The following is a 25,138-nucleotide window of genomic DNA, read 5'->3' on the forward strand; positions in this document are numbered from 1 at the left end:
AGGAGAGGGCACATGCCTAAGGGTGGAACTGCTGGTCTGAGTCTAGGTGAAGGTTCCGCTTTAGAAAGTCATGCCAAACAGTTTTCCAAAGTGTTGGTTCAAATTTACAAGCCCAGAACCAGGAAGAAGAGATTCTATCTTTTTTATTTTACATAGAAATCTTCCCCCAACTCTCTCCCTACCACCATCCCCTATTCCCCATCCTGCTTGGCTCAGGCCACGCCCAGCAGCAAGTCAGAGGCCAGCAGAAGCTTGGGCAGGCTGAAGCTGCCTGGGAAGCCTCAAGCACTTTGGTCCATACAGTCAACAAAAGACCCTGGTCTGGAGAACCAGAAACAGCCCAGCCACATCTGATCATGGTTATAAATGGGAGTCTGGAACAAGGAGCATGTCCTGCTGGCAGGAACAGTGAGCTAGTCACATTAACTCCCACAGGTAGGCCCAGTATGGCGGGGGTGAGGCAGAGTGAGCGCAGAAGAAGCAGTCTCTGGGCCTCACCCTTACCCCATTTTCTTGTCTCCCCTTGCCCTCAGGGCTGGTCCTGGAAGAGGGGCCATGCCTCCAAAACTCCCTGATGAGCCAGTCGCCAGTCCTTGGCTTACAAGTCAGAGGCATGTATCTGGCCATTGATCAGACTCACTGTTCTCACTACCACAGGAAAGTGTCTAGCTTGGCCTGGGAGGGAGGGAGCACTGTCCTTGCCCCCATTCTCTGCTTAGCCTTGGCCTTGGGTTTAACGGGCAGTGGTCGGATCATAGTCGTGTCAGTCTGAAGGAGATGTCAAGGAAGAGGCCTAAAAGGGGGCAGGAAAAGCTCAGACTTGGGGGTGGGCAGCCCTGCTACACTGAGCAAGGTCTGGTTCTGCACACCTGAGCCTGCAGCCACTGGCAGGCTGGGGTATGGGGGTACAGGAAAGGGATGGTGTAGGCTCTACAGCTCAGCTCAGCCCAATGCCACAGAACAAGGATACAGGCTGGATGAATTTTGTCCGGCCTCCAAGCCCATCGAAGCCTGTCCTTACCTAAAGCAGAAGGAAGAAGTGAGTGTGCCAGGCTGATGGGCTAGGGGGCTGGCTACCCAGCCCCACCCTTGAGACGGCTGGCACTTGCCACTTGTGCTGAGGCACTCACTGCATCTGTGCTGCGACAGGGCTCTGCCCTGGCCCTCTTGAGCTGTTTCTGGCCCAGGACAGCATTCCGGATGAAGACAGGGAAGGCACCAGCCAGCTCCTCATCTGGCTCACCCACACAGCGCTGGCCACCCAGTGAGAGCTGGGACTCCTGCAGGGGAGACCCCAGAGCCAGGTTTGATGAGCAGGATGGCAGCAAAGGAGGGGGACGGGTAGTGGTGGTGGAACAGGGTCAGATCTCTGATGCCTCATCAGGAGGCTGGAAGGATAATGAGCAGGGTACCAAGGGTGGCTTCAAAATGCCTCCAACCTGGGCCAGGAGTGAGAGGGCTCTGGCAAGACCCTGCCCTCTTAGAAGTCCAGATTCACACTCGGTCCTTGCAAGGGTTGGATGGTGACTGCCTGAGCTTTTTCTGGGAAGCCTTACCTGCTTGGGGCCTTTGGGCATCTTCTTGGGAATGTCCTTAATGGGAGAGCTGCAAGAGTGAGACACGAAGGCAAGAGGCGGGTGAGCAAGACATAGGGGCAGGCGAGCCAGGCTCAGCAAATGCCCCTTAGGGAGCCACTGTGTAGCACAGCTGCTGTCATGGCTATGTGCTGGATATGGCACCTCCGTGATCCCCATCCCAAGTGCAGGTCTGTGAACTGCTGGACAGCCGCAGCTGTCATAGTGGTGGAGGCAGGGGAGGTTGGACCACATCCCAATCTTGTGGCTTGCACTCAGGGTCAAGCTAATTCCAATATTCCCCAAGTCCTTGGGCACCTTCCCACGTCCCAGACTCTGTGCGGGGCTAGAGAGCCCAACTGATTCACCACCCATAGGAGAAAAGCCAGTCATGCCATGAAATAGGCAGAAGGCATCTAATGAGCTCAGGCCTAGCCCCACCTCCCCAGAGAGGGGCACCCCCTCCACAAGACCCTCAGTAAGTTAGATAGCCCATAAAGTGCTCTCAGAACTCAGGGCTAGGCCATCTTCCTAGATAATCTGTGCAGGCAGGGTCTGCGGCAGAACAGATCATGGCCACATGGCCCTGGCCTCCCACTCCCAGCTCCAGTGATGGACATTGTCTCCATCCAATTCCTGGGGACCCTAGCAGCTGGATACCCTCTTCTGGTATTTTCTCAGGTGGGTGGGAGGATGGTGACCTAAGGCTGACCCTGTGGCTTCTCAAAGCCAAGAGGACAGGGGCAGGATCAGGGCCTGCCCCCATAGCCTGTGCTGAGGCCACATGATGACCACGGGAAGATTCTCCACTTGCCGCAAGTCTGGATCTGGGGAGGCTAATCTGAGTTGGGGGCATCTTGGGCTCCCTTACATCCTCTGCAGTCCCTGAAGATGGTAGAAATATCTCTAAAAGGCCTGGCAGCCTGCAGGCCCCAGGTGCCCACTTTCAACCTTTACGGCAAAAGGGACAATATGAGGAAGCCAGAGTGTGGAGCAGGCACTGAGAGGCCCCCTGACTGCAGCCCACATGCCCTAGGTTTGTTTCTCATTGCTACCAGTCCTGGCCCTGTACAGCATAGGTGCCTCCACCTCTGAGGTTGGGGAGGGGTGCATAGCCCAGTTGGTTTTCCCTTTTGCACTCTCCCTGGGCCTCCTCCACCACCACTGCTTAACATCTCAATTTCTTTCTCTCATGTCCAAAGTCTTTGATTAAGAAGACATCTGCTCAGCCCTTGACCTCCCTTATCTGAGCAGTGTATACCTACACGTATGTTCAGGAGTACTTCTTATCTCCAAAATGAACTACACTTGGCTTGCCTGGACAAGGAGACAGCCTCCCCATTCTCAGTCCCACTGCACCCCTAGTGCAGATCCTACCCATCCTATTGTAGCTCCACACAGCTTCTCATGCCTGCCCCTGTGGGCTACTCTCTTAGGTGGTGGAGCCCTGGGCTCCATGGTTTGAGATGGTTCTGCCTCAGGCATTGGTCTGAGAGGCACACAATGGAAGAGGAAGTTCAGAGTCCCTGGCTCAGGACTCTGGTGGGCAGGCATTCAAGGTATTGGGAGCACACCCACCCTCAGCATCATCAACCCAGATCTGCCCCTACTGGGACCCCTGCATTCTCTCCAACTAACATCCTAACACCTTTGACTGAAGGGTGATGGTGAAGATTAACAAGATAAGCAAGAGAAGGGCTTTGCACAAAGTAAGTACTCAGGAGACGGAAGAAGAGGTGGCTGGAACAAAAGCCATGGCCAAGCCCAAGTGGCTCTAACTGCCCTGTCAGCCATTCAGAGCTATTAGGGCAGGGCCTGCAGAGATCTCTTAGCCATCCTCCCCCGAGGCTGTGGACAAGGCCAGGGACTATCACTTACTGTGCGTTCTCTTGGCAGAGCTTCTTGGTGTGCATGCCAGAAGGCCGGGCTGGGGGCGTGTCCACATCAAAAGTGGCATTGAGGTCAATATCATCACTGAAAGCTGGCCGGCGAAGCTTCAAGTTCAGCATCTCCACAGGAGCTGGGCTGAAGGCAGAAATGGCCTGGTTATTCAGGACCACAGTGGCAGCCCAGAAGGACAACAGCCCCTCAAGCATCAGAAATAGCTCAGCTCCAGGAGCCTGGAGCCCATATCTGGCTCAGGGCCACCACGCAAGGAAGCCCTAATCTCTTCAGAAAAAAACCACTTGTCTCAGTTCTTCACACAGTCCTGGGACAGTGAAAGTCTGGAAGACATGGAAGGAAGCAAGCAGAAATCCACACAAAACCCAAACATACAAAAAAAAAGGCTACTGCCTTTTGACCAAGTTTAGCCTCATTTCTCAGAATGCAGTGCAAGGAGCCAGTGAGAGATGTGACCATAGATTGATATAGAAGGATGTCCCCTCCATTTGCTATTTACCATGGCAAATGGCACAATATTAGACACGGTCAAAATGACTCCCATAGGGGACTGGGGGGAGTTTCATAGCTTGAATATGATATAGACATTAAAGTAGTGTTTCTGGAGAATAAACTAAATAACATGGGGAAATGCTCATACGTTAAATTTAAAAAGCAATACAAAATTCTGTGTTTAATAGGCACAACAAAAGAAAAACCAGACAAATTAGACTTCACGAAAATTTAAAATTTTCTGCATCAAAAGTTACTGTCAACAGAGTAAAAAGACAATCCACAGAATGAGAGAAAATATTTGCAAATCATATATCTCATAAAGGATTAATATCCAGAATACATAGAAAACTAAAACTCAACAACAAAAAAAACAAGCAACCCAATTTAAAAATGGGCAAAGGACTTGAATAGACATTTCTCCCAAGAAGATATATGAAGGGCCAATAAGCACATGAAAAGATGCTCAATATCACTAAACATTAGGGAAATGCAAATCAAAACCACAATGAGATACCACCTCACACCTATTAGGATGGCTACTATCAAAAAAACAGAAAACAAGTGCTGGCAAGGATTCAGAGAAAATGGAACCCTTGTGCACTGTTGGTGGGCATGTAAAATGGTATAACCACTGTGGAAAATAGTAAGGCAGTTCCTCAAAAAATTAAAAATAGAATTACCATATGATCTAGCCATTCCACATCTAGGTATATACTCAAAAGAACTGGAAGCAGGATCTCAAAGAGATATTTGTATACCCATGTTCATAGCAACATTATTCACAATAGCCAAAAAAAGGAAGCAAGCAAGCGTCCATCAATGGATGCATGGATAAGCAAAATGTGCTATATACATACAATGGAATATTATTCAGCTTTAAAAAGGAAGGAAATTCTGCAACATGGATGAACCTTGGGGCACTATGCTAAATGAAGTAAGCCAGTCACAAAAAGACAAATACTGTATCATTCTACTTTTATGAAGTACTCAGAGTAGTCAAAATCAGAGACAGAAAGTAGAATGGTGGTTGCCAGGGGCTGGGGGAAGGGGGGAGTGGGGAGTTACTGTTTAATGGGTACAGAGTTTCAGTTTTACAAGATGAAAAGAGCTCTGGAGATGGAGAGTGGGATGGTAGCACAACATTTTGAATGTATTTAATACCACTGAACTGGACACTTAAAAATGTTGGTAAATTTAATGTTACGTATATTTTACCACAATAATTTTGGAAAAAAACTCTATGTATAGTGCAATCACATGGTTTGGTGCATACATATCTCCCCTGCCAACAGCCGCCCTGCTCATATACAAAAAAGACTGGAAGGAAATACACCGCTTGTCAACAGTGACTACCTCTACGATAAGTCCATACTTTCCAAATTCTCAACAATGAATGTGTTTTTACTTTATAATGGGGGAAGTATTCTATTAGAAAATTGCAGCCAATAGGATTTTTCTAGCTCATCCAGGCCTGGTGAGGTTTCCCGGCTCCCATGGTCAGAGAAGAAATCTGGGGAGTATTAGGGGCAGCCCCAAGAACACCCTCTCTCTTTCCTTCCCTTTCAGGGAAGGTTTCAGGAACCTTTCAGGACTGCCGACAGCTCTATTCCCACTGCTCAGGGACAGAGGGATGAACTGTGAGGGTATTAGTCTCTGGCTAGGAGCCCACTGGGGTGTGCAGAGCAGAGGAAAGGGAACTACCCATACTCATTTGGGTAGGTAAACAATGTGGAAAGCTTGGACTATCTCTTCCTTTCCCTGGCCAGGGCCCTGGAAGCTCTACCTCTTCCTTGCATGCAAGTGGAAACAAAGGCTGCACAAACCCACCTCCAACCAACTCCATGCTGGTTGCTTTGCTTTCCGCTCTAGGAACCACAGCATAAAGCAGCAGCCAGGACCACTCATGCCAACCTTTTAGTAGTATCTGTTATTCTGCCACTATTTACCAACCCCAGCAAGTCCAGGCCCAGGTTAGGAGATGTGCACTCAAGAGGCAGGCAGGGTCTGGCTGGGGACAGCCATTTTGCCCTCATGGCAAACCTCATGGCACGGCTTCCTGCTGCCATCTCCTCAGACCTTGCCCAGTGGTACCTACGGCATGTGACCAGCCTTGGCTCAAGTCGAGCCAGTCTTCTTCACTTGCACCTCCTGGCCATCCACAACACTAAATTCAAGACTCAGGAGGTTCTCACAGTGCCTCCCTCACTCCCCTACACCCACATCTGGCTCATATGAACACACTTCTTGTTCCCTCAGACTGTTCACGGTATATCCTTCATGAGCTCGAACTCTGTTTCCCTTCCTGACAAGAGTCTTGTTTTCCTTCCCACCTTCTGTCTGTCTGATGAAGAGGAAGAGTCAGAGGCCCAGTAACCCTCCTTCACTGGTTGAGGTCCTGGCTTGAGGCTCTCCTGGGTGATACTATCACCTTTGGGACACTCATCCATGGCCAATGTACAGGGGTTCAAGCCAGAGGCCTCAGGAGGTGAGGCAAGACACTTAAAGTCCCCCTTTCCAAAACAGAGCCAAGGCCCTGGGCAGATCCATCACCTGTGTGACCTGGAGTCAGTCAATGTCTCCTCTATGAACTTATGGCACCTGGCAGGCCTACCCTAAGCAAAGGCCTCCCCAACTTCCTTCAGCCTGGAGGTCAGGGGCCCTCAGGGTCCATAAGAAAGGCCTTTGGAACACCCACTCTGTGATTGGGGATGATAGCTACCTCCTGAGGCCACCCTAAAATGAAGGACGATCCTACTGTAATAAATGGAACGGGCAACCACCATGAGTACCCATAGATTTCCACAGAATTCTGGGAAAGAGAGCATGGCTAGGGGACAGGAGACCTATACAACATCCCACACCCACAAAGAGACAGCTATAAAAGCAAGGGAGGACCAGGGGAAGATCTGGATTTGCGGAAGCATTAAACAGGCCTGAAAACTGGAGTGCTGATGGAAGGTGTGAGCTTGGCTCCACCCCTTCCTACGTCTGCACTGGCAGAACACCAGGCAGCCACGCTGCTACTCTGGGCCAAGAACTGGAAGGGTCTTTCACCTGTAACACCAAGCAAACTGTCTATGGTGACTTGGGGCAGCCAGTATCAGACAGTAAAGAACTCTGCATCCTGGGTTCAGGTAAGGCTTAGCATGATGCCAGCTCACAGCATACTCCCCTCAAACCCTGCCCACATAGGTTGGGTTCTCAGGCAGCCTTTTGTTACTCTTCCTCAGAGGGTCACAGGCAGCCAAGGACCCCCAGGCGTGGGAGGGAAGTCCAAGAGAAGGGTCACTATGCATAAATACTGATCCTGAGAAACAAAATGTTAGGCCCTAAAACAAGGAATAGCATATTTTGCAAAGAATGCACTCAGAGAGCAAGAAAGAATGGTTGCAAATTTAAAATCTGATTCAGCCTTAAAAAGGAAATAAATTCTGACACAGGCTACCCCATGGATGAACCCTGAAGACAGTATGCTAAGTGAAATAAGCCAGTCACAAAAGGACAAATATTATATGATTCCACTTATATGAGGTTCCTAGAGTAGTCAAATTGATAGAGACAGAAAGTAGAATGGTGGTTGCCAGGGGTAGGAGGAAAGGGGAATGGGGAGTTAGTGTTTAACGGGTAGAGTTTCAGTTGGGGAAATGGAAAAGTTCTCTAGATGAATGGTGGTAACGGCTGCACATCAATATATTTATTTTTTTTTCCCCCAAAGCCCCAGTAGATAGTTGTATGTCATAGCTGCACATCCTTCTAGTTGCTGTATGTGGGACGTGGCCTCAGCATGGCCGGAGAAGCGGTGCGTCGATACGCACCCGGGATCCGAACCTGGGCCGCCAGCAGCGGAGCGCGTGCACTTAACCGCTAAGCCCCGGGGCCGGCCCTGCACATCAATATAAATGTACTTAATGCCACAGAACTATACACTTAAAAATGGTTAAAATGGTGAATTTTATGTTATATATATTTTACCACAATAAAAGATACGATTGATAAAGTAAAAAAAATTATAAAAATTAAGAAATTCTAATTAAAATTTAAGAAAATCTCCCAGAATGTAGAGTACAAAGGACCAACCCAGACATTAGACCTGCAGGTGTTCCAGAAAGAGAGGCCAAAGAAATTAGAGTGCAGCAGATTCTCAAAAGAATAACACAAGAAATTTCCCAGAGCTGAAGGGAGACTCCAATGCTCACACTGAAAGGACCCATCAAGAGCCCAGCAGGATGAATAGAAAAGACTCTCATCGGGCCGGCCCTGTGGCTTGGTGGTTAAGTGCGCGCGCTGCGATGCTGGTGGCCCGGGTTCGGATCCCGGGTGCGCATCGAGGCACCACTTCTCCGTTCATCCTGAGGCCGAGTCCCACATACAGCAACTAGAAGGATGTGCAGCTACGACACACAACTACCCACTGGGGCTTTGGGGGGAAAAAATAAAATAAAATAAAATCTTTAAAAAAAAGAAAAGACTCTCACCCAGACTCATCCGGGAAGTCGCAGAAGCCCAAGAATAGAGGAAGCAGCCTAAAACTGTCCCAAGAGGAAAAATACGTTCACTTACAAAAGGGCCAAGAATCAGATGGGCATCAATTTCTCAGTGGCAATACTGGATTTTAGACAACTGGGAAGCAAGGTCTTCAGAGTTCCGAGGGAGACTAACTTTCATCTAGAATTCAAACTGGCAATCTAAGCTAAGAGCAGCATAAATGTATTCTGACATGTACCCCAGCTCCCTTCCTTAGCAATTACTTCAAGATGAACTTTAGCAAAGCAAGGAAGTAAATCAAGAAAGAATAAAATATCAGAATCAAAAATCAGTGGCTCCAACCAGGAGAGAGTTGGGAACATCTCAGGATAACTGCCTTGCTGGCTCACCTCTCCACTGCAACCCTGGGTGGTCCCTACAGTGCTTTCTGTCAGCTTGGAAAACTGGACCTGACCCGAATATCCACTGAGAGGGGGATGCCTGAGTGAACAAGGCTTGTGTGCCCCACGCACACTGGGTGTGGGAGGAATAACATGGATCTCTGTGGACTAGTGTGAATATATCTCAAAGGCATTCCAGAGAGTCACATTTTAAAAGACTTAATTTACAGAATGACACAAAAGTATCAAGAAACACCTAAAATCAAACCTTCAAATGACCCCCCCCACGGCTATGTATGTCTCATGGGATTTTCATCTGTAATGAAGCAGAGGTCTAGGAGGGTACTCATCAAGCTGGTGACCTGGTATCCCCCGGGCTGGAGGGCAAGTTCAAGGAACCATCAATGGGTGATGGGATGAAAATCAGAGGCATGCACCAGTCCCACCAGAGCGATCTTCCTCAAGTATCCCCAACAGCTTTCATTGTCCTTGGGATAAAATCTACACTCCAAGGCTGCCCACGAAGCCATGCAGATTTGGCTCACCTGCCACTGGCCCATCTCTCCCAAGAACACCCAGCTCAGTCACACCTCAGGGTCTTTGCATTCGCCATTCTCTCTGCCTGGACTGTTCTTCCTTCGGACCTGAATATTGGTTGAAGGAACGTGCCTGTACATTGCAATACATCAAGAAAGCTTAAGTCTTCTTCAAAACCCACATAACAACCTGTCAGCTGTCATGGGGGAAAGGTAGATGGCAGGATCTTTGAGCAGACCTGTAGTCTTGTCCTTAGAGCACAAAGAAGATGGGGGCAAAGCTGCTACTGAGAATTCAACAACAATTTTTGAGAGCTTGGGGCCCTAGGAGAAGACCCCAAATTTAGAACAGACTGTGCCTAGTTAAAAGAAAGGCTAATACTAAAAGTGACAGACCCACCACCCTAATTTTTTTTTTTTGAGGAAGATTGGCCCTGAGCTAACATCTGTTGCCAATCTTCCTCTTTTTTTCTTTTTTCTCCCAAAGCCCCAGTTGTATACCCTAGTTGTAGGTCGTTCTAGTTCCTCTATGTGGGACGGTGCTTCAGCATGGCTTGATGAGCCGTGAATAGGTCTGTGTCCAGGATCTGAACCAGCGAAGCCCAGCCGCCGAAGCACAATGTGCGAACTTAACCCTTGCGCCACAGGGCCGGCCCCTCGCCACCCTAATTTTTATGCCTGGAAAAATACTGGAGAAAAAATGGAATGAATTCTTCCTGCATGCAGCTTGATGGGAAGTCCAGCCCAGCTTTGTAAAGATGTAGGCTTGTCAGATGTGGTATTCTGCTGGCTTGAAAGATGGGGGAGACCAGAGCAGTTCTCCATGTAGCAAAGTGGGCTGCAGGCCCTGGCACGAGGCTTATTCAGCATGAAGTGGGCTCATCTCCAACTGGGAGCTGCAAACCAAATCTCCAACTGGGAGCTCACGGCTTGGCCATCTAACCCTCCAGCTTGTCTAGCTCCAAGAGGACAGGTAAGGCCTGGCAAGTAGCAGGCACTCAGTAAGGTCCTGCTGTTGGAGTCCAGGCCTCACAGCAGCCTGAAGTGGTAAAGAAAACAAGCAAACACAAGTATGCAAAGTCCCTGGGTGCCTCGAGGCAGCCTTTGTGCTTGTGCTTCCCCTCACTGTGGATGCCAGACACAGAGAACGACCGTGTGGAAACACCCTGAGGCCCATAGAATGGAAAGTAGAGGGAGTGCCACGGAGCTTACAGACAGCAGCCTTGAGTGATATCCCAGGAAAAGGAGTTTTATTTCCTGCCTTGAGGCAGCTTGGGTTCTAAAGGTTTGTCCATATGAGATGGTCTCTGAGACTATCAGCTCCCTGAGGGTGGGTACTATACCAGCAAAGCTCCTGACAGAACCCTTGTGTTACCTAGGGCTTCCAAGGTGGCATGGCCAATGGGCTCTGAGGGTGGAGTGTAGAGGAAGGACCACAAACAAATGGGCCTAGTTTGCCAAAATCAATCACACCCTGGACCTCATAGAGAATCATGTGCCCATCACAGGCCCACAGCTCTTTCTCAGTCCAACCCAAACTAGGGCAGGCAGGCAGCTCTGGTTCCATGAAGAGACACTGGAGGATGCCAAGGTAAGAAAGGAAAGAGTAAGATTGAGGAATTAAAGGTACAAACAAGAATGAGAGGAAACTGGCTTGTATGCCTTCATTCCCTTGTGCAGATGCTAACCAGGTACTATGGTGTGGGGAAAGAAGTGTGAGCGTAAGGAAGTTCGTGGTGAGGGACACAGGTTAAGATGTGGCTCCAGGTCTACTCACAGCTGACTGTGTACAGATTGGGTGGACCAGGCTCCAACAAGACTCTAGAGCACCTCTGTGGCCCACAGCACCTGACAGCATCTGAAGAAGAAGTGCTACCTGTGCAGGGGAGAGTGAGCTTTTTCCTGCTGAGGAGTCTAGAAAAGGCTCTACAGGGCAGCTGACCCTTCAGCATGGAGAAGAGCTGAAACACAGAAAGCCACAGAAGTCGGAAGACAAGGAGTGTTCCATTGTGTTTGACAGTATGATATGGCTGAAGCCTAAAGATCCACCACAGCCCACAAGGCTGGCCCCATGAGTGCCTTAGGCACAGTGCCAAAGGGGTCAGGGAGCTGTTTGGTAGGGGAGGAGTGTCATGATGCCGAGTAGCAGTGGGATGGGTCACAAGCCGTACATGGACGTGATGGCAAGGGAAAGGGTCAGGAGGTACCACAGAGGTTAGATGGGGCAGGCTTCAGCAGCTGTTTGGATGTGGGGAAGAGAGAGTGTAATGATTTTCCAAAGGGCATTGAAAAGTGGCTCAAATAAAAGGCTGGGTCACTGAGTTGTGTGTTTTGTCTGGTCCATCAGCTGGGCAGCTAGGCAGGAGACAGCCCTGAGGATACTCTCAGCCAGCCGGCTTCTGTGAAACACTCAGCAGGACAAATGGGTGGCCACTCCAGGCAGGGACACCCTTCCCTCTGCCTTTTGGCTCCCTCTGCTGGCAGCTTTAATGCACACATTCCTGTGACCAGAGGGGAATTATTTTGGTGAGTGGTTTCACTTTTGTTTTAGGATCTGGGGCAGACAGGTGCATTTGGTGAGGCATTCCACAAACAGGATGCGCTGAGACAGTTAATGCTCCTGCCCCTTCTCTGACCACCCCTAGGTCCTCTCTGGCCTATCTTGGCCTCTCCTTGTCAGAGCCCAGAACTTGTCTCAAAGCTGCTTTCCAACTGAATCTTGGCTATCTCTCAGTGTGGAAGGTCCACAGCCTTCAGACCCACATGGGCCACCCACCCCACCAAAGCCAGGAGGAGTAAAGACCCTTACCAGAGAGCTCTTCCAGCTTGGGGCCCCTGCACCACCCCAGAGGGTCAACAAACCTCTCTAAAACCAGGCGGTTGACAGTCTCGTTGTCCACTGGTGGCAAGTTCAGGGTTTCCTGCAGCATTGCTAGCTTTTTTTTCAGACTCTTGGGGAAGGAAAGAGAAGAGAGTAAAAGAAAGGCTGAGGCATCAAGTCCAGAGAGACTGCCAAAGACATGAGCAATATGCATGAAGGGCAAGCCCACCGGGAACAGAGCAAGGCCCGAAACCCCAACATCAGGCTCAGGAGGCCAGGACCACCTGACTTCAGAACCCCTCTCTGGTGGAGCTTCTCCTCTGGTGACTGCATGGATGTACATCAGGACAGACTGTGAGGAAAGACCTATGGTGCCGTCTGCCCTCTTCTGAGGAGGCCCAGGCTCCAGACCAGGGCCAAGGTGAACCACCTGACCCACTCTGACCCAGGAGGATGCAGGGAGCCCAGAACTACCACCATGGACTGGTGCACAGGTTCCTGGGCAGAGCTAGTCCAGCCCTGCTCTTGGAGGGCACACAAACCACTCCTCATTCCAGTCTGGCCAGGGATGTCCCTCACCGCGATTTCCTTGTCAGCACTCTGTAAGTCCTTCTGGGCCGACCTCAGCTCCAACTTGGCCTGGTCTAGTTCAGAGTAGACTGTCTGCAACTACAAGAAAGTGCAGGGAGTAACGGACGAGCCAAGGGTTGGCCATGTGCCCTGCACCCACCTGCAACTACCCAGGGCATGTTCATGGTAGCCCAGGGTCCAGAAGAGTCCAGGGACATGGGGGGAGACAATAGCTCTATGGGACAATGTTCATGTGGAGCTGCCCAGGAGCAAGAGCTGCTTCCTACAATCTGCAGACCATGGGTGCACCATGCCCAGAAATAAAAGCAGCTGTGCTGACTGAATCAGGTTCCAAAAGCCCTCTACTCTGGGCCTGGTATAGAAACAGGCCTCTGAAGCTGTCACATTTGGGACCTGTGCTCTCCAGCCAGCTGAGAGGTACCCAGAAGCCAGGAAGAGCAAAGGGGAGCATAGTGTGCACATGTTGGGGGGATACTTGCATGATCTGCCACTCTAAGTGGACAAGATACAAAGCCAGAACCAAAGCCCAGTAAGGACCAGTAACCAGTCTCTGTGAGTCATTCAACAGCCCCATGGAGTCAGCTGCACCATCAGGCCCCACAGCCTTGCTCAGGAGAGATGAATGAGCATCATAAAAGGACAGCCACCTCTCCCCTGACCTTCTGCTCCCCACTAAGTTACCTTGCTTCTGGAAGAAAACAAGTCCTTCTTCAGCTTGTCAGCTAGCTCCCCTGAGGCTTTCCGAGCCTCTTTTAGATTCTCGTACTCTCTGCAAAGCGGTCATGGAAAGAAATGTCAGAATGGGACACCCTGCTGGCTATACTGAGCCATAGCACCAACCAAACACAAAGCCCAGCGCAACCCCTCAGCCTGTTCTCATTCCTACTCTGACACCTGAGCTCAACTGGGACCAGGTGGCGCTGTGGAGGGTCCTGCAGCCCATGAAAGGAGAGCTGGTGATTCTCTGTTCCCTGCCTGTCCTGCAGGCACTGGTGATTTTAGAGGGTGTACAGGAAGCCTTGGCCTCACCAAGGCCTCACTAGGAGGCCCCCTACACCACCCGGCCCCCACAGGAGTCATCCAGGATCCTCCATGCCTGTCAGCCAAATGGACCCTTTTCCCCAATCTCACAACCATGGTAGTGGAGAATGTGAGCAAAGTTTCTGATGCAAGTCAGGCAGGGTCAGTAACAGTGCTGATGGGAAACAGGCTCCAGATATGACAAGCTTATAGCTCAAGAGCTGTGCCAACCTCCTTAGAAATAACACTTATAATTCACACTTAGTTCTCTCAATGACCCTATAAGGCAAGTTATTACTATCTCTATTCAGGAAGCTGAGGGTCAGAGAGGCTAAGAAACTGGCTCCTGGCCACCCAGTGAGAGGTGGGGTCTGGGTTCAAACTGAGGCAGCATGGCTCCAGAGCTTGTCCCTTAACTCCACCTGCTCTGTTTTACAAGAGATGGGCAGTAGATGCAGAGGCATGGCTGAGGTGCCATGGCTCAGCTCCTGGGCTTGGACAAGGGTGCCAGAGTACACACTTCTTAAGGGACACGCAGTACACAGCCAGCTGCTCCACCGCTGACTGTCCCACACCCATGTCTCGGATCATCTCCTCCACCTCGGGCCGCTGGCTCTGAAGTAGGAGCTCAATCCTGAAAAACACCCATCCCATGGCATTTAAAATCTGGAGGCTCATGGGTAGGTACCCAGTACGGCTCTGCCTCCCTTTGCTGCTGTTGCTATGGTGACATCCTGGGCTGCTAGGATGCTTTAGCAGGTGGGTCTGCCCAAAGAAAGGCCCCACAGCAGAGCTAAGCACAGCTGCAGGGATGCTGCTGGGGGAAAAAGGATGCTGACAAAGGGTCTCAAGGTCAGGGATCCCCAGAGAGAGGTTCTCGGAACAAAAGATCTGCCAGGTTGTTTGGCCACAGGGACAGAAAGGAGTGAGGCAAGGGCCCCCATGGAAAGTAGCAGAGCCCATAGAGTCTGAGCAAGGAGACCTGTGCCCCACATGGCCTATGGAGATTTGAGCCACAGAAGTGACCCAACCCCTGCTGCAGTCCTGGGAGCTGTGCCACCTAGGGGCCCTGGGTGCAAGGGCGCAGAGCAGGCCCCAGTTCCAAGCTCACTGCTCCATGGTCTTCATCTTGCTCCTGAGTCGGCGGGCCTCCTCCCGTGCTTGTTTGGTCTCATCCTGCTGCTGCTCCAAGTACTTCATCTGCTTCTGAAGAGCAAACACACTCATACATACCTGTTGCTTGGAGGCTCTCAGGGGCCATGGCCAAAGTCACTGGGAGAACTCTATCCTAGAACTGTCTGCTTTTGCAAATACTGATAACCATGTGCCTCCAACCCCCAGGAGGTAAGGCTCCTGGGCCCCACTCTGGCTTGTGCTTTTTCTGTTAAGAGGCCCTAGGCCTTTTGGAAACATGGCTTCCTTACCTCCCTGCTTGCTTCCTCCTGAGACATGTCTTACCATAGATACAGCCCCCTGCCAGCATCTATAGGGCCATTGTGGGCTGCCAAGGTCCTGTGGCCTGGGCCTTTTGGTGCATGTTGTGCAGGAAGCTGAAGAAGCCTGGAGCACAAATCCAGGCCTCATTATCCACCATCTAGACCCATAGACAGTTGCCAAGATAGGAGAGCTGAGCCAGAGGCAGCTGGCCAGGATGCCCTTGGCACAAGACCACTCCATCTCTGACCTGGGAATGCCGTCAGAGACTCTTGCTCTGCAGCCAGATGCTAGTTCACTCCGTCCCTCCCACTGGCCAGGCCACATGATCCAACCCAGCCACCAAGCAGAAGCAGAGACAATGAACACCCCGGGACCCTGTCTCTTCACAAGGATGACTCCCTTTCCCTTTCAAATGGCATCCAGCAAGGACTGCTCCTTCCTACGAGGCCAGAATATCAATTGTGGGTTCAGATCAATCGCCTAATGCCCCTTAGAGAGCAAGAGGCTCACCAACCCAGGCTGATACAAAATTCATCTGGGTCTTGAGCCGCTTCCTCTGCAGGCTTTGATCTGCCTGGTCAGCTTAGCACAGCCAACTTCAAAGGCCCCCTGCTCCTGCCTGGGATGCTGTTTGATCTGGCTCCAGAGAGTAGCCCAGCCAAGGACTAGAGTGTTAATGGAATATTCTTCAGGCTGGTTTTGCCAGTCGAGTACAAACCACTTTTGGAAACATGGCCCAGCCTCACCAAGGTCTTGGCTAAGCAGCCCTTCCGTGAAGCACTGGGAAGGCCTTGCCTCTCCAAATTATCTAGTACAAAATCCATAAATGCAGCCAATATGGCCCTTTTCTTATGGGCTGGATGGATATAGGAGGCCTCGGGAAGAAAGGATTTGCCTCCATTTTACGAGTGTTCAAACCAAGGTGTCGACCAAGGTAGAACCAGAAGATAAGCCAAGAGTGTTGAGCCTAGGACTGGGGCTCATCTCCCCACCAGCTTGTGCCCACAGGACCTGGGGACCCACCTTGAGGGTGGAACACAGCATCTCGGCCTTGTCTAAGGCGCTCTGCAGAGATTCCACAGTGGCATTGCGCTCTTCCAGTGTGTCCCGCAGAGTGTCGATGATGACCTGGCTGTCTCGTTTCTCCTTTTCTGGAACAGGGGTAGAGGGTGGATGGGGGAGAGGCCTGTTTACCCATCAGCATGAGAACCTGGGCCCTTGGGCACCAGCACCTCACCCCAGAGCCAGGTGAGGAACAAGTCTCAGGCCAGAAAGTTGGGTGGCCTGCTTATCTCTCCAGCATGCACCAAACCAGAGAAGCCGAGCCAGAGTCTTTTCACGCAAACAAGTCTCAGGCCAGAAAGTTGGGTGGCCTGCTTCTCTCTCCAGCATGCACCAAACCAGAGAAGCCAAGCCAGAGTCTTTTCACGCAGGGAACGAGACCCTATTTCTGCTGCTTGGAACTACTCGAGTAAAGATTTCACTGCTCCCCACTCCTGTGGGTCTAGTTAATTCATCATCCCAGAACTCAATTAGGTTCCTGCCAAACTTGGCAGCCAAGCCCTCTCCTACAAATACTCTGTTCCATCAGGTAGCCCCCTCCCAACCTGGGTCCTGGGCAAGAAGCCTCAGACAAAGACAAGAGGCTCATCTGGTCTAGGTGGACAGCTTCAGTCACCTCCCTTTCCTCTCCTTTTCTGCCAATCACAAGAGCTGGCAAGACTCTTGGACATACAGAACAGGGAGAGCTCCTGGCTCTGCCAGAAGGTTGAAGGCCTTCCTCCCAGGGCCTCTCCCTCCAGCACTCAAGACAGAGGCTTTCCAGGGCCCCTTGTCTCTTGCCAACTCACCTTTCTGGGAAAGCTGGGCTCTGGTATTATCCAGTTCATTCTGCAAGGCAATATCCACAATAAGTAGGAGGAAAGCATCATAGCTGGCCTCTACTCGGCCTCCCATAAGGCCTGTGGGGAGACTCAGGAGTGGACAATGAGGACTGTAGGTCCAGGGAGACATGGACTCTGCTATACCTCAAGGCCAAGCTAAGTCAATAATGGAGAAATAAACCTTGCTTTATCTCTGTGTGCCTTTTTAAAAAGTAGGTAAGAGGGAGGAAAATAATCTCAGGTACAAGACCCAAGGACAGGGAAAGAGGCAGAACATGGGCAAGAGAAGTGAGTTTGCACCTGTGTGATGAGTCTCACAGCAGAGGCTTCCATTGCTTCCTTGGCCCTGCACTGGCCCTTAACCTCTCTGGGTATCAGCTGCACTCAGACACAGAGTTGGGATGCCCAAGGACCTTGGGTCACCACTCCTTCCCTCCATCCTGGGTCCTGCCTGTTTCAGTCTACCTCTCTCCAAGCTCTAAGCTGGCTCTGTGTACCACAAATCTTCCAGCCCCAATAGGGTAGGTGATCCAGAACAACTTTACACCCCTGGATGAAACCTCATGTGTGCTAGGCTCTAACCAGACTTGTGAGGGTCAAATGAGCCTTTCAAAGCCCACGCATACATTCCAAAGCTATTGTTGCAGAACCATTGAGAGGCTGGGGAAGAACTGAGCCCAGCTCCCATTCAGGAGTCCAGAGCACTCAACACTCCTATGGGCAAGAGAGGTGCCTACTCCATAAGCAGGAAAACCAGGCTCCGTAGAACCAAAAGGCTTGGCCAAGGGTCCACGGTGGTAGCTAAATGGAACCCAAGCAAATCTTCCTCCAGGTCACCCTTCCAAGGTCAACACAAGACACAGAATCTCACATGTGACCAATACTAAGGCCTAGCCTCAGTGGGTAGATAAGCCCCCTGCTGCCAAACTCTCCACCCAGGACTCTGGAGGCAGGAGCTTTTGGTGGCTGGGCTGGTCAGTGTAGGCTGAACATCTGGGAGTGGAAGTGGTGGGTAGAGTAGGGCAGGCATGGACTGCCTGAGAACAGGCACCATCCCAAAGCTACCCCGAGTCCCCGGGCTCCTTCCACACCCAAGCAAGATGCCTTCCAAGCCCTTGCTCCAAACTACTCGAGATGTTGCCTCCCTGTCTCCTAGATCTGGCTTTGAAAGCCAGAAAAAAATGAAGCTGCCTTTGTTGCCTTGATCACAGGGAGGACACAGCTTAAAGCTGGGAGCAGTTACCATGACGATGAACATGTTGGCTTTAAGCAGAAAAGCTGCATGTTCTTGAAGCAGTGAGGTTCCAAGCACATCATGGTACCCTGGGGCCAGGGCCAAATGAACCCTGATGTGACAGATGCCCAGAAAATTAACCCTCAGAGTCCGGGTTCACTTGCGAACCCCAATGCCACTTCCTTGAGAGGTTTCTGCCATTCGAGCCCCCTTGTGCACGAAGAAAACTAAATCTTGGACTTGGAGGGGAAGCAGTAGAAGTGTAGGAGCGAATCTACCCATCCTCCCCTGCAGTGTGGGTTTCTACCCTGGCTGCACATCTTGATTCCAAGGGCTTTGCACTCTATTCCTGAGAAAGACTCAGGCATCTGGATATATACCAAGCTCCCTGGGCAGTTTTGAGGTACAGCCAGGTTTGTGAAAATTGGGTCCACACATCTTCTCTGGCTGAGAACTGGAAAAGTTTTCTAATCTGTCTCTAACTGTCCAAGCAGAAAAGTGGCTGGGAAGGATGGTTGTAGATCCTCTGCAACGTGAGGGGACCTTGGGAGACGCACTCTGACCTTCGGTTGGAACTGCCCTGAAATCCCAAGGGGAAGTTTCATAGTCAAGTGTCTCCCTTCTTCCCTAACAGCATGTTTCTCCAATGACTGTGTCTCATCATCAATTGTCCTCTGCAATCCTTGCCTCTACCTTGAAATCTCTATCAAGTCTCCCCTCCAGAACTCCATTTCTATATTCTAGGTATCCTCCCTGAATGGGAGCAGAAAGTGAACACTCAGAGGGCTTGGGGTTCAGTAGAATGAGATAAATTCTGGGTACCTTTAAGAATTCCGCATCTAAGACACTCTCTTCCTCCTGGGCAAAGTCAAAGAAGAGCTTATTGATAATGGTTCTTTTGCCAACCTGGATGGGAGAACAAGATAGAGCATGACTGCATAGCTGGGTCACGGGCGAGGGGTTAGGGGTATATATGCAGCCTAACATGCAGCCAGGCCCATTCTCAGGCCTAACCTTTCACAGCACATCCTTTGGAGTCAGACAACCTCTGCAACCCTGTAGGTACCCCAGGCTGGTGCCACTGGTTTGGTAGTTACCGAAGTCATGTCACTGCAGACTCATGTGGTGACTGCTCAAAAGACACCCCAACTCTAGGTGCTGGGCATTGAGGAAATAGGGAAAGGCAGAGAAGGAGGCCAAATCTACCCAGGGGAAAATTGACCCACACAGTGAGTCCATCTGCCTGCCACCCTCAGGCATAAGCAGGCCTCCCAAGCCATTCAAAAGCACAAGTGAGGCTCAACCAGCCTTACCCATAAGGGTCCAAAAAGGTTAAAGATATTGCTCAGTTTCAGAGATCTTGCCTCATTCCTGCTCCCGGGCAAGAAGAAGATGTCTTCAGCTGAGGTGTTTTTACCCCACCACCCTCACCTGGATTCGGCACTGTGGGCAGGTCCGACTTGGTGCTGTCTCGAACCACTGAATTAGGCTGGAATGAGAAGCAGAAAAACAGACCAATGAGCCCTGGCTTGGGTGGAGACATACAGGCCAGGTAGCCACCCTGACCACAATAGGGTTTGTCCTGCTCCTCCTCAACCCAATGCCTACTCACACAGGAGGGCAGCACCATAGGCAGTGCCAGCACATCTCACAAGGCCTGACTGACACAAGCACTCTGACCAACTGGCCCTTTTTTTGGCCCCATTGGCTTGGCTCTCCCTATACCTGAGCTGCTCTTTTGTCAGCCTTCTAGTTTTGACTGGGGGGCAACAGGGAAAGCCCAGGGTCCCTTAGAGATGGGGAGTCTAATAACACCCCCACTTTAAGCTGGGACTCCAAAGACCTACACTTTCAAAGTAACGGTAAACTAGAAGTAAAAGCAAGTAGCAGTGAAAGCAAAATCAGCTTTGCATCATCTATCTGGGTGACCTGCCAACATCTCAAGCTTTAAACTTGAATTCAAGTAGTCTCCTACTAGTAGACTCTCCCACCCCCAGGGACCAGGGAGAAACAGAGTCCCTTCTGGAAGATAATACCATTATCCTAGGCCTCAAATTTTTTTCTATAAAGAATTTTTCAAATACTATATAGAACATATAATCAAAGCTAACCATACGCAATGGAATACTACACAGCAATGAGAATAAGTGAGTCTACAACTAAGAACAATATTATAGCTGAATCACGTAAACATAACATTGAGGAAGAGAAGCCAGATACAGAAATGTGTATCACTCCATTTACATGAAGTAAAAAAGTAGGCAAAACTTACTATGCTGCTGGAAGTCAAGATAGCGGTTATTCTTATGTGTGGGGGAGAGGCAGGCTAGTGGGAGTAATTGGAAGAGTGCACAAGGAGGTTTCTGGAGTGCTGCTGTCTTATTTCTTGATCTGAATTCTGGTTGCATGGGTGTGTTCACTGGGAAATTCTGTAAGCCACACACTTATTATATGTGTACTTTTATGTAATATATCACATTTCAATAAAATATTTTGGTTCTTTTTTAAATAATCACATGTTTAAAAACCAGAACATATCCAGAAAGACTTTAGATATTGGAATTGTCAGACACAGACCATAACACATTATGCTAAAGAAATAAAAATCAAGATTAAAAATATCAGTAGAGAATTAGAAAATAAAAGATGACCTAGCAGAATTTAATAAGAACCAAACAGAGATTCTAAAACTGAAAAAATGGCCAAAATTAAGATTTCAATGCATGAATTTAACAGCAGTTTAGACACAGTTGAAGAATTAGTAAACTGAAAGAGGTCAGAGAAAACATTGAGAATTAAAAAGATCTAAAAATATACAAGAGATGCTAAGAGATATAGAAGATACTGTGAGAAGGTCTAGCATACATGTAATTAGGAATTCCAGAAAGAAAGTGTTAGGTAGAATACTCTTCCCCCAAGAAGTCTATGTCCTAATTTCTAAAATCTGTGACTATGTTACCTTATATGACCAGAGTAATTTTGCAGATGTGATTCAGTTAAGGATCTTGAGATGGGGAGATTATCCAGGTGTGCCCTATGTAACCACAAGTGTCCTTATAAATGATTCAGGAGTGTCAGAGTCATAAAGAGATTTGAAAATGTTAACACTGCTGGCTTTGAAGATGGAGAAAGGGGCTATGATCCAACGAAAGCATAGTCCCACTTACACTTTGATTTTAACCCTGTAAGACCCATTTTGGACTTCTGACCTCCGGAACTGTAAAATAATAAATTTTCTTTGTTTTAAGCCACTAAGTTAGTGGTAATTTGTTATAGCAGAAATGAGAAACTAACATAGAAAGAAAAGAGATAAGGGAATAGAGGCAATACATGAAGAGATAATGGCTGATAATTTTCCAGAACTGATTAAAGAAATCATCCCACAAGTTAAATAAACCTAATAAATCCCAAGCAGGATAAGTAAAAACAGTAACAGAAAAAGAGCTGAGGTGGCTATATTATTGCCAGACAAAATAGACTTTAAGTCAAAAAAAGTTATAAGAGACAAAGAATATATATTGCTATAAGGTTCAACCCAATAAGAAATGACAATTATAAGCATTTATGCACCTAACAACAGGGCCCAAAAATATATGAAAGAAAACTGTACAGAATTGAAGGGAGAAATAGAGAGTTCTACAATAAAAGTTAGAGCTGTCAATACCCCACAATGTCAGATAGAACAATCAGATAGATGATCAATAAGGAAACAGAGGATTTGAACAACACTATAAACCAACTAGACCTAACAGACATATACACCACCCAACAATAGCAGAATACACATTTTTCTCAAGTGCACATGGAACATTCCCTAGGATAGGCCATATGTTGGGCCACAAAACAAGTCTTAATAAATTTTAAAAGATTGAAATCATACAAAATATCTTTTCTGATCACAGTGGAATGAAACTAAAAATCAATAACAAGAAAAATGGAAAATTCACAAATATGTGGAAATTAAACAACACACTCTTAAACAACCAATGGGTCAAAGAAGAAATCACAAGGAAAATTAGAAAATTAGAAAATACCTTAAGATGAATGAAAGTGAAAACAACACACCAAAACTTACAGAATACAGTAAAAGCAGTGCTAAGAGGGAAATTGATAGCTTTATTTTTTTATTTTTATAATTTATTTATTTTTTTCCCCCCAAAGCCCCAGTGGATAGTTGTATGTCACAGCTGCACATCCTTCTAGTTGCTGTATGTGGGATGCGGCCTCACCATGGCCAGAGTAGCAGTGCATTGGTGCGCGCCCGGGATCTGAACCCGGGCCACCAGTAGCGGAGCTTGCGCACCCAACCGCCAAGCCACGGGGCTGGCCCAATAGCTTTAAACACACACATTACAAAAGAAGACGTATGTGAGAACAGCTATTATAAAAAAACAAAATAAAACAGAAAATAAGTGTTGGCAAGGATGTGGAGAAATTGGAACCCTTGTGCATTTTTGCTGGGAATGTAAAATGGTACAGTCGATGTAGAAAGCAGTAAGGCAGTTTCTCAAAAAATCTTGTGATAGATGAATGTGTGAAGATGGCAACTAGTTGGCAACAGAACAATACTGGAATGGTGGTAATACAAGGAAATAATATCATCATGTTAGAAGCCTTAGAACAAGTGTAAACAATGGCAGTGTTCACCAGAGAAATCAATTGCTTTCACGTCTCCTGTCCAAAGGGCCTGTTTTACTGATATAAAAATGAGGTCATGTATATATCCATATTGAGCTTTTTTATTAAACAAACTTGTGTAATAGGAAAAAAAGGGTTAAAATGGTAAATTCTATGTTATATATATTTTTACTACAATAAAAAAAAGTATATAGTAAAAAAAGGAAAAAAATGGTAAATTTTGTTATGTATATTTTACCACAATTAAAAAAGGAGCTCAGAATCAGCCTGTCCACAGCTGCTAGGGAAATCTTTCCCCACTAGCTGTACATTCAACAGAATGGTCCTATAGGGTCAACAGGACGGCTTGATCAGGGAGCATCTTCTTGCCTTTGGATGTTAACTTGGGTTTGCTGGCGTCAGTGAATACATTGGGGTATCTGACCAGAGACGACTCAGGATAGAATCATTCCAAACCATCAAGCAAACCACAACAAATCCGGTAGCCAGAGGTCTACAAGGTTTCTATCTCGAAGAAATAAAAGGGCTCATTAATGTGGTGAAAGCTCACCTCTGCCCGGAAAATAGTTTTGAAGTCACATTGCTTTGCAAGCCGATCAAGGAAGCCCCTACTCTTATCTTCACTGAACCAATACTGTCCCCAGGGACTCAACTCAGCTGTCACCTCCTCCAGGAAGCGTGCCCTTACCTGACTGACCCAGGTCGGGAACCTCCCGTAGGGCTCCGTCTAGTGTCGTTCTCATAACCCGTCTGGGCTCCGGGGACGCGTTGCCCTAAGGCCCGACACCCCACCACCCTGTACCCGGGCGAGCGCCCAGCCCCGAGACAGGAGTCACTCACCACTGCAGGTGGAAGGTGTGGCCGCAATGGATGGCGGCTACGTCGCGGGAATGGTCGAAGAAGTCGGAGCAGATGGTGCACAGCGCACGGATAGGCATGATGACCGTTCTCAAGGGGCCCAGGTAGCCAAGAAAACCGCAACCGGTCAGGCTTCGTGGCCGCGCCCCCGCGTTTCTGCTCACTTCAAATTTGGCTCCACTGCGCGACTTCCGGGAGCGTACCGGAAGTGGCCGCAAGGAACATGGAGGCGGAGCATGAAGGTTGGGCCTGGATTGGACAAACCCTCAAGGGGCGGGGCCTAACACCCTGGCGACCGTAGAGAATCATGGGGCGGAGTGCGGGCCGGAACCGGCTAGCGGTAACTTTTAGGCGGCTCCCGAAAAACTCTGCCGGTACTGTAAGAGCGCAGCGCTGGATCGGGACGGAGAGCAGCTATGCCGCCGGGCGGGCCCTTTTCTGGAGCAAGACAGGGCGTTACGGTCCCAAGCCAGAGCTGGCTCGAGGCGCGCCGGGCATGGGCTCCTCAGCCCTGTTTTCTCAGTGCAGCCTTCTCTGCACTTCGGGAGTCGAGAAGACTGCGGCCATAGGAGAATGGGACGATGGTCCCGATGGAGAGCGGGTCCCCTGGGCTCTGGGCAGTGCTGGACCATAAACTGGAAGCCTATAAGCCCCACAGACCAAAAGAATGCTCCACCCTCTCAAGCCCTTGGCTGAGTGGTCCTAGAAAGATGGACACAGGTACTAACCCCTTAGGACATCCCAATCTCACCCTGGCTTTATCCAAGCAAGGCATGATGATCCCTAAGTTTGGAGGCAGTAGGGCCAGTACACTGGCTTTAGCTCTTAGCTCCCAGGAGGATCAGCTATGCCTGGAGACTACAGTGGGGTTGGAATTTTGGAGGCCCGGATGCTTCATAGACGATTAACTAACAAACCCTTTTTCTTATTCCCACATCAAAGAAGTCATCTTTGGGGTCCTCCCTGAGAAAGAGCAGCATCCCTGGTGAGTTCATCTGGGCCATCAGGGCTGGAATAAGTCTTCCTAGGAGTTTTCATGCTTAACTATTTTTAGAATTGTTACTCCCCTCTCCCCAGAAGAAACCTTATGCAGAGTCCTATAATATAAAGCTGATTTGTTCCACCTGAAGTAGACCAGAGTGAAGTCCTTTGGGCCTATGTGGAAAGCACAGGTGTTGTTCACAGGAAAGAGGAGTCAACACAAAGGGTAGCATAGAACCTTTGTGCAATGCCCACCCTGCACCCTCTCCCCAACCCAGGGAAGCCTACTTTGGCCATGGGCCA

At 49.2% G+C, this 25,138-nt stretch overlaps 1 protein-coding gene across 3 annotated transcripts; it reads right to left on the reverse strand.

Moving 5' to 3' along the window:
- Positions 1 to 46: 46 nt before the first annotated feature.
- On the reverse strand, positions 47 to 25,048 carry TRAIP (TRAF interacting protein). Of its 3 annotated transcripts, none has more exons than XM_058558923.1 (15): positions 23,837 to 25,048; positions 19,790 to 19,847; positions 19,181 to 19,264; positions 17,092 to 17,131; positions 16,265 to 16,392; positions 14,916 to 15,007; positions 14,325 to 14,438; positions 13,466 to 13,553; positions 12,773 to 12,862; positions 12,235 to 12,323; positions 3,453 to 3,599; positions 1,557 to 1,605; positions 1,131 to 1,280; positions 971 to 1,021; positions 47 to 768 (listed from the first exon to the last, which is right to left on the reverse strand). In XM_058558923.1, the coding sequence occupies exons 1-15, from the start codon at positions 23,932 to 23,934 to the stop codon at positions 649 to 651; spliced, it is 1,398 nt and encodes a 465-aa protein (XP_058414906.1). In that variant the 5' UTR covers positions 23,935 to 25,048; the 3' UTR covers positions 47 to 648. The 3 variants fall into 3 exon arrangements, with proteins under 3 accessions (XP_058414906.1, XP_058414897.1, XP_058414914.1); XM_058558914.1 differs by having other exon boundaries at positions 14,916 to 15,010; positions 23,837 to 25,043; XM_058558931.1 differs by lacking the exon at positions 12,773 to 12,862 and having other exon boundaries at positions 14,916 to 15,010.
- Between the last annotated feature and the right edge of the window lie 90 nt (positions 25,049 to 25,138).

This window comes from Diceros bicornis, chromosome 2 (assembly GCF_020826845.1).
Source record: "Diceros bicornis minor isolate mBicDic1 chromosome 2, mDicBic1.mat.cur, whole genome shotgun sequence".
NCBI classification, from domain to species: Eukaryota; Metazoa; Chordata; class Mammalia; order Perissodactyla; family Rhinocerotidae; genus Diceros; species Diceros bicornis.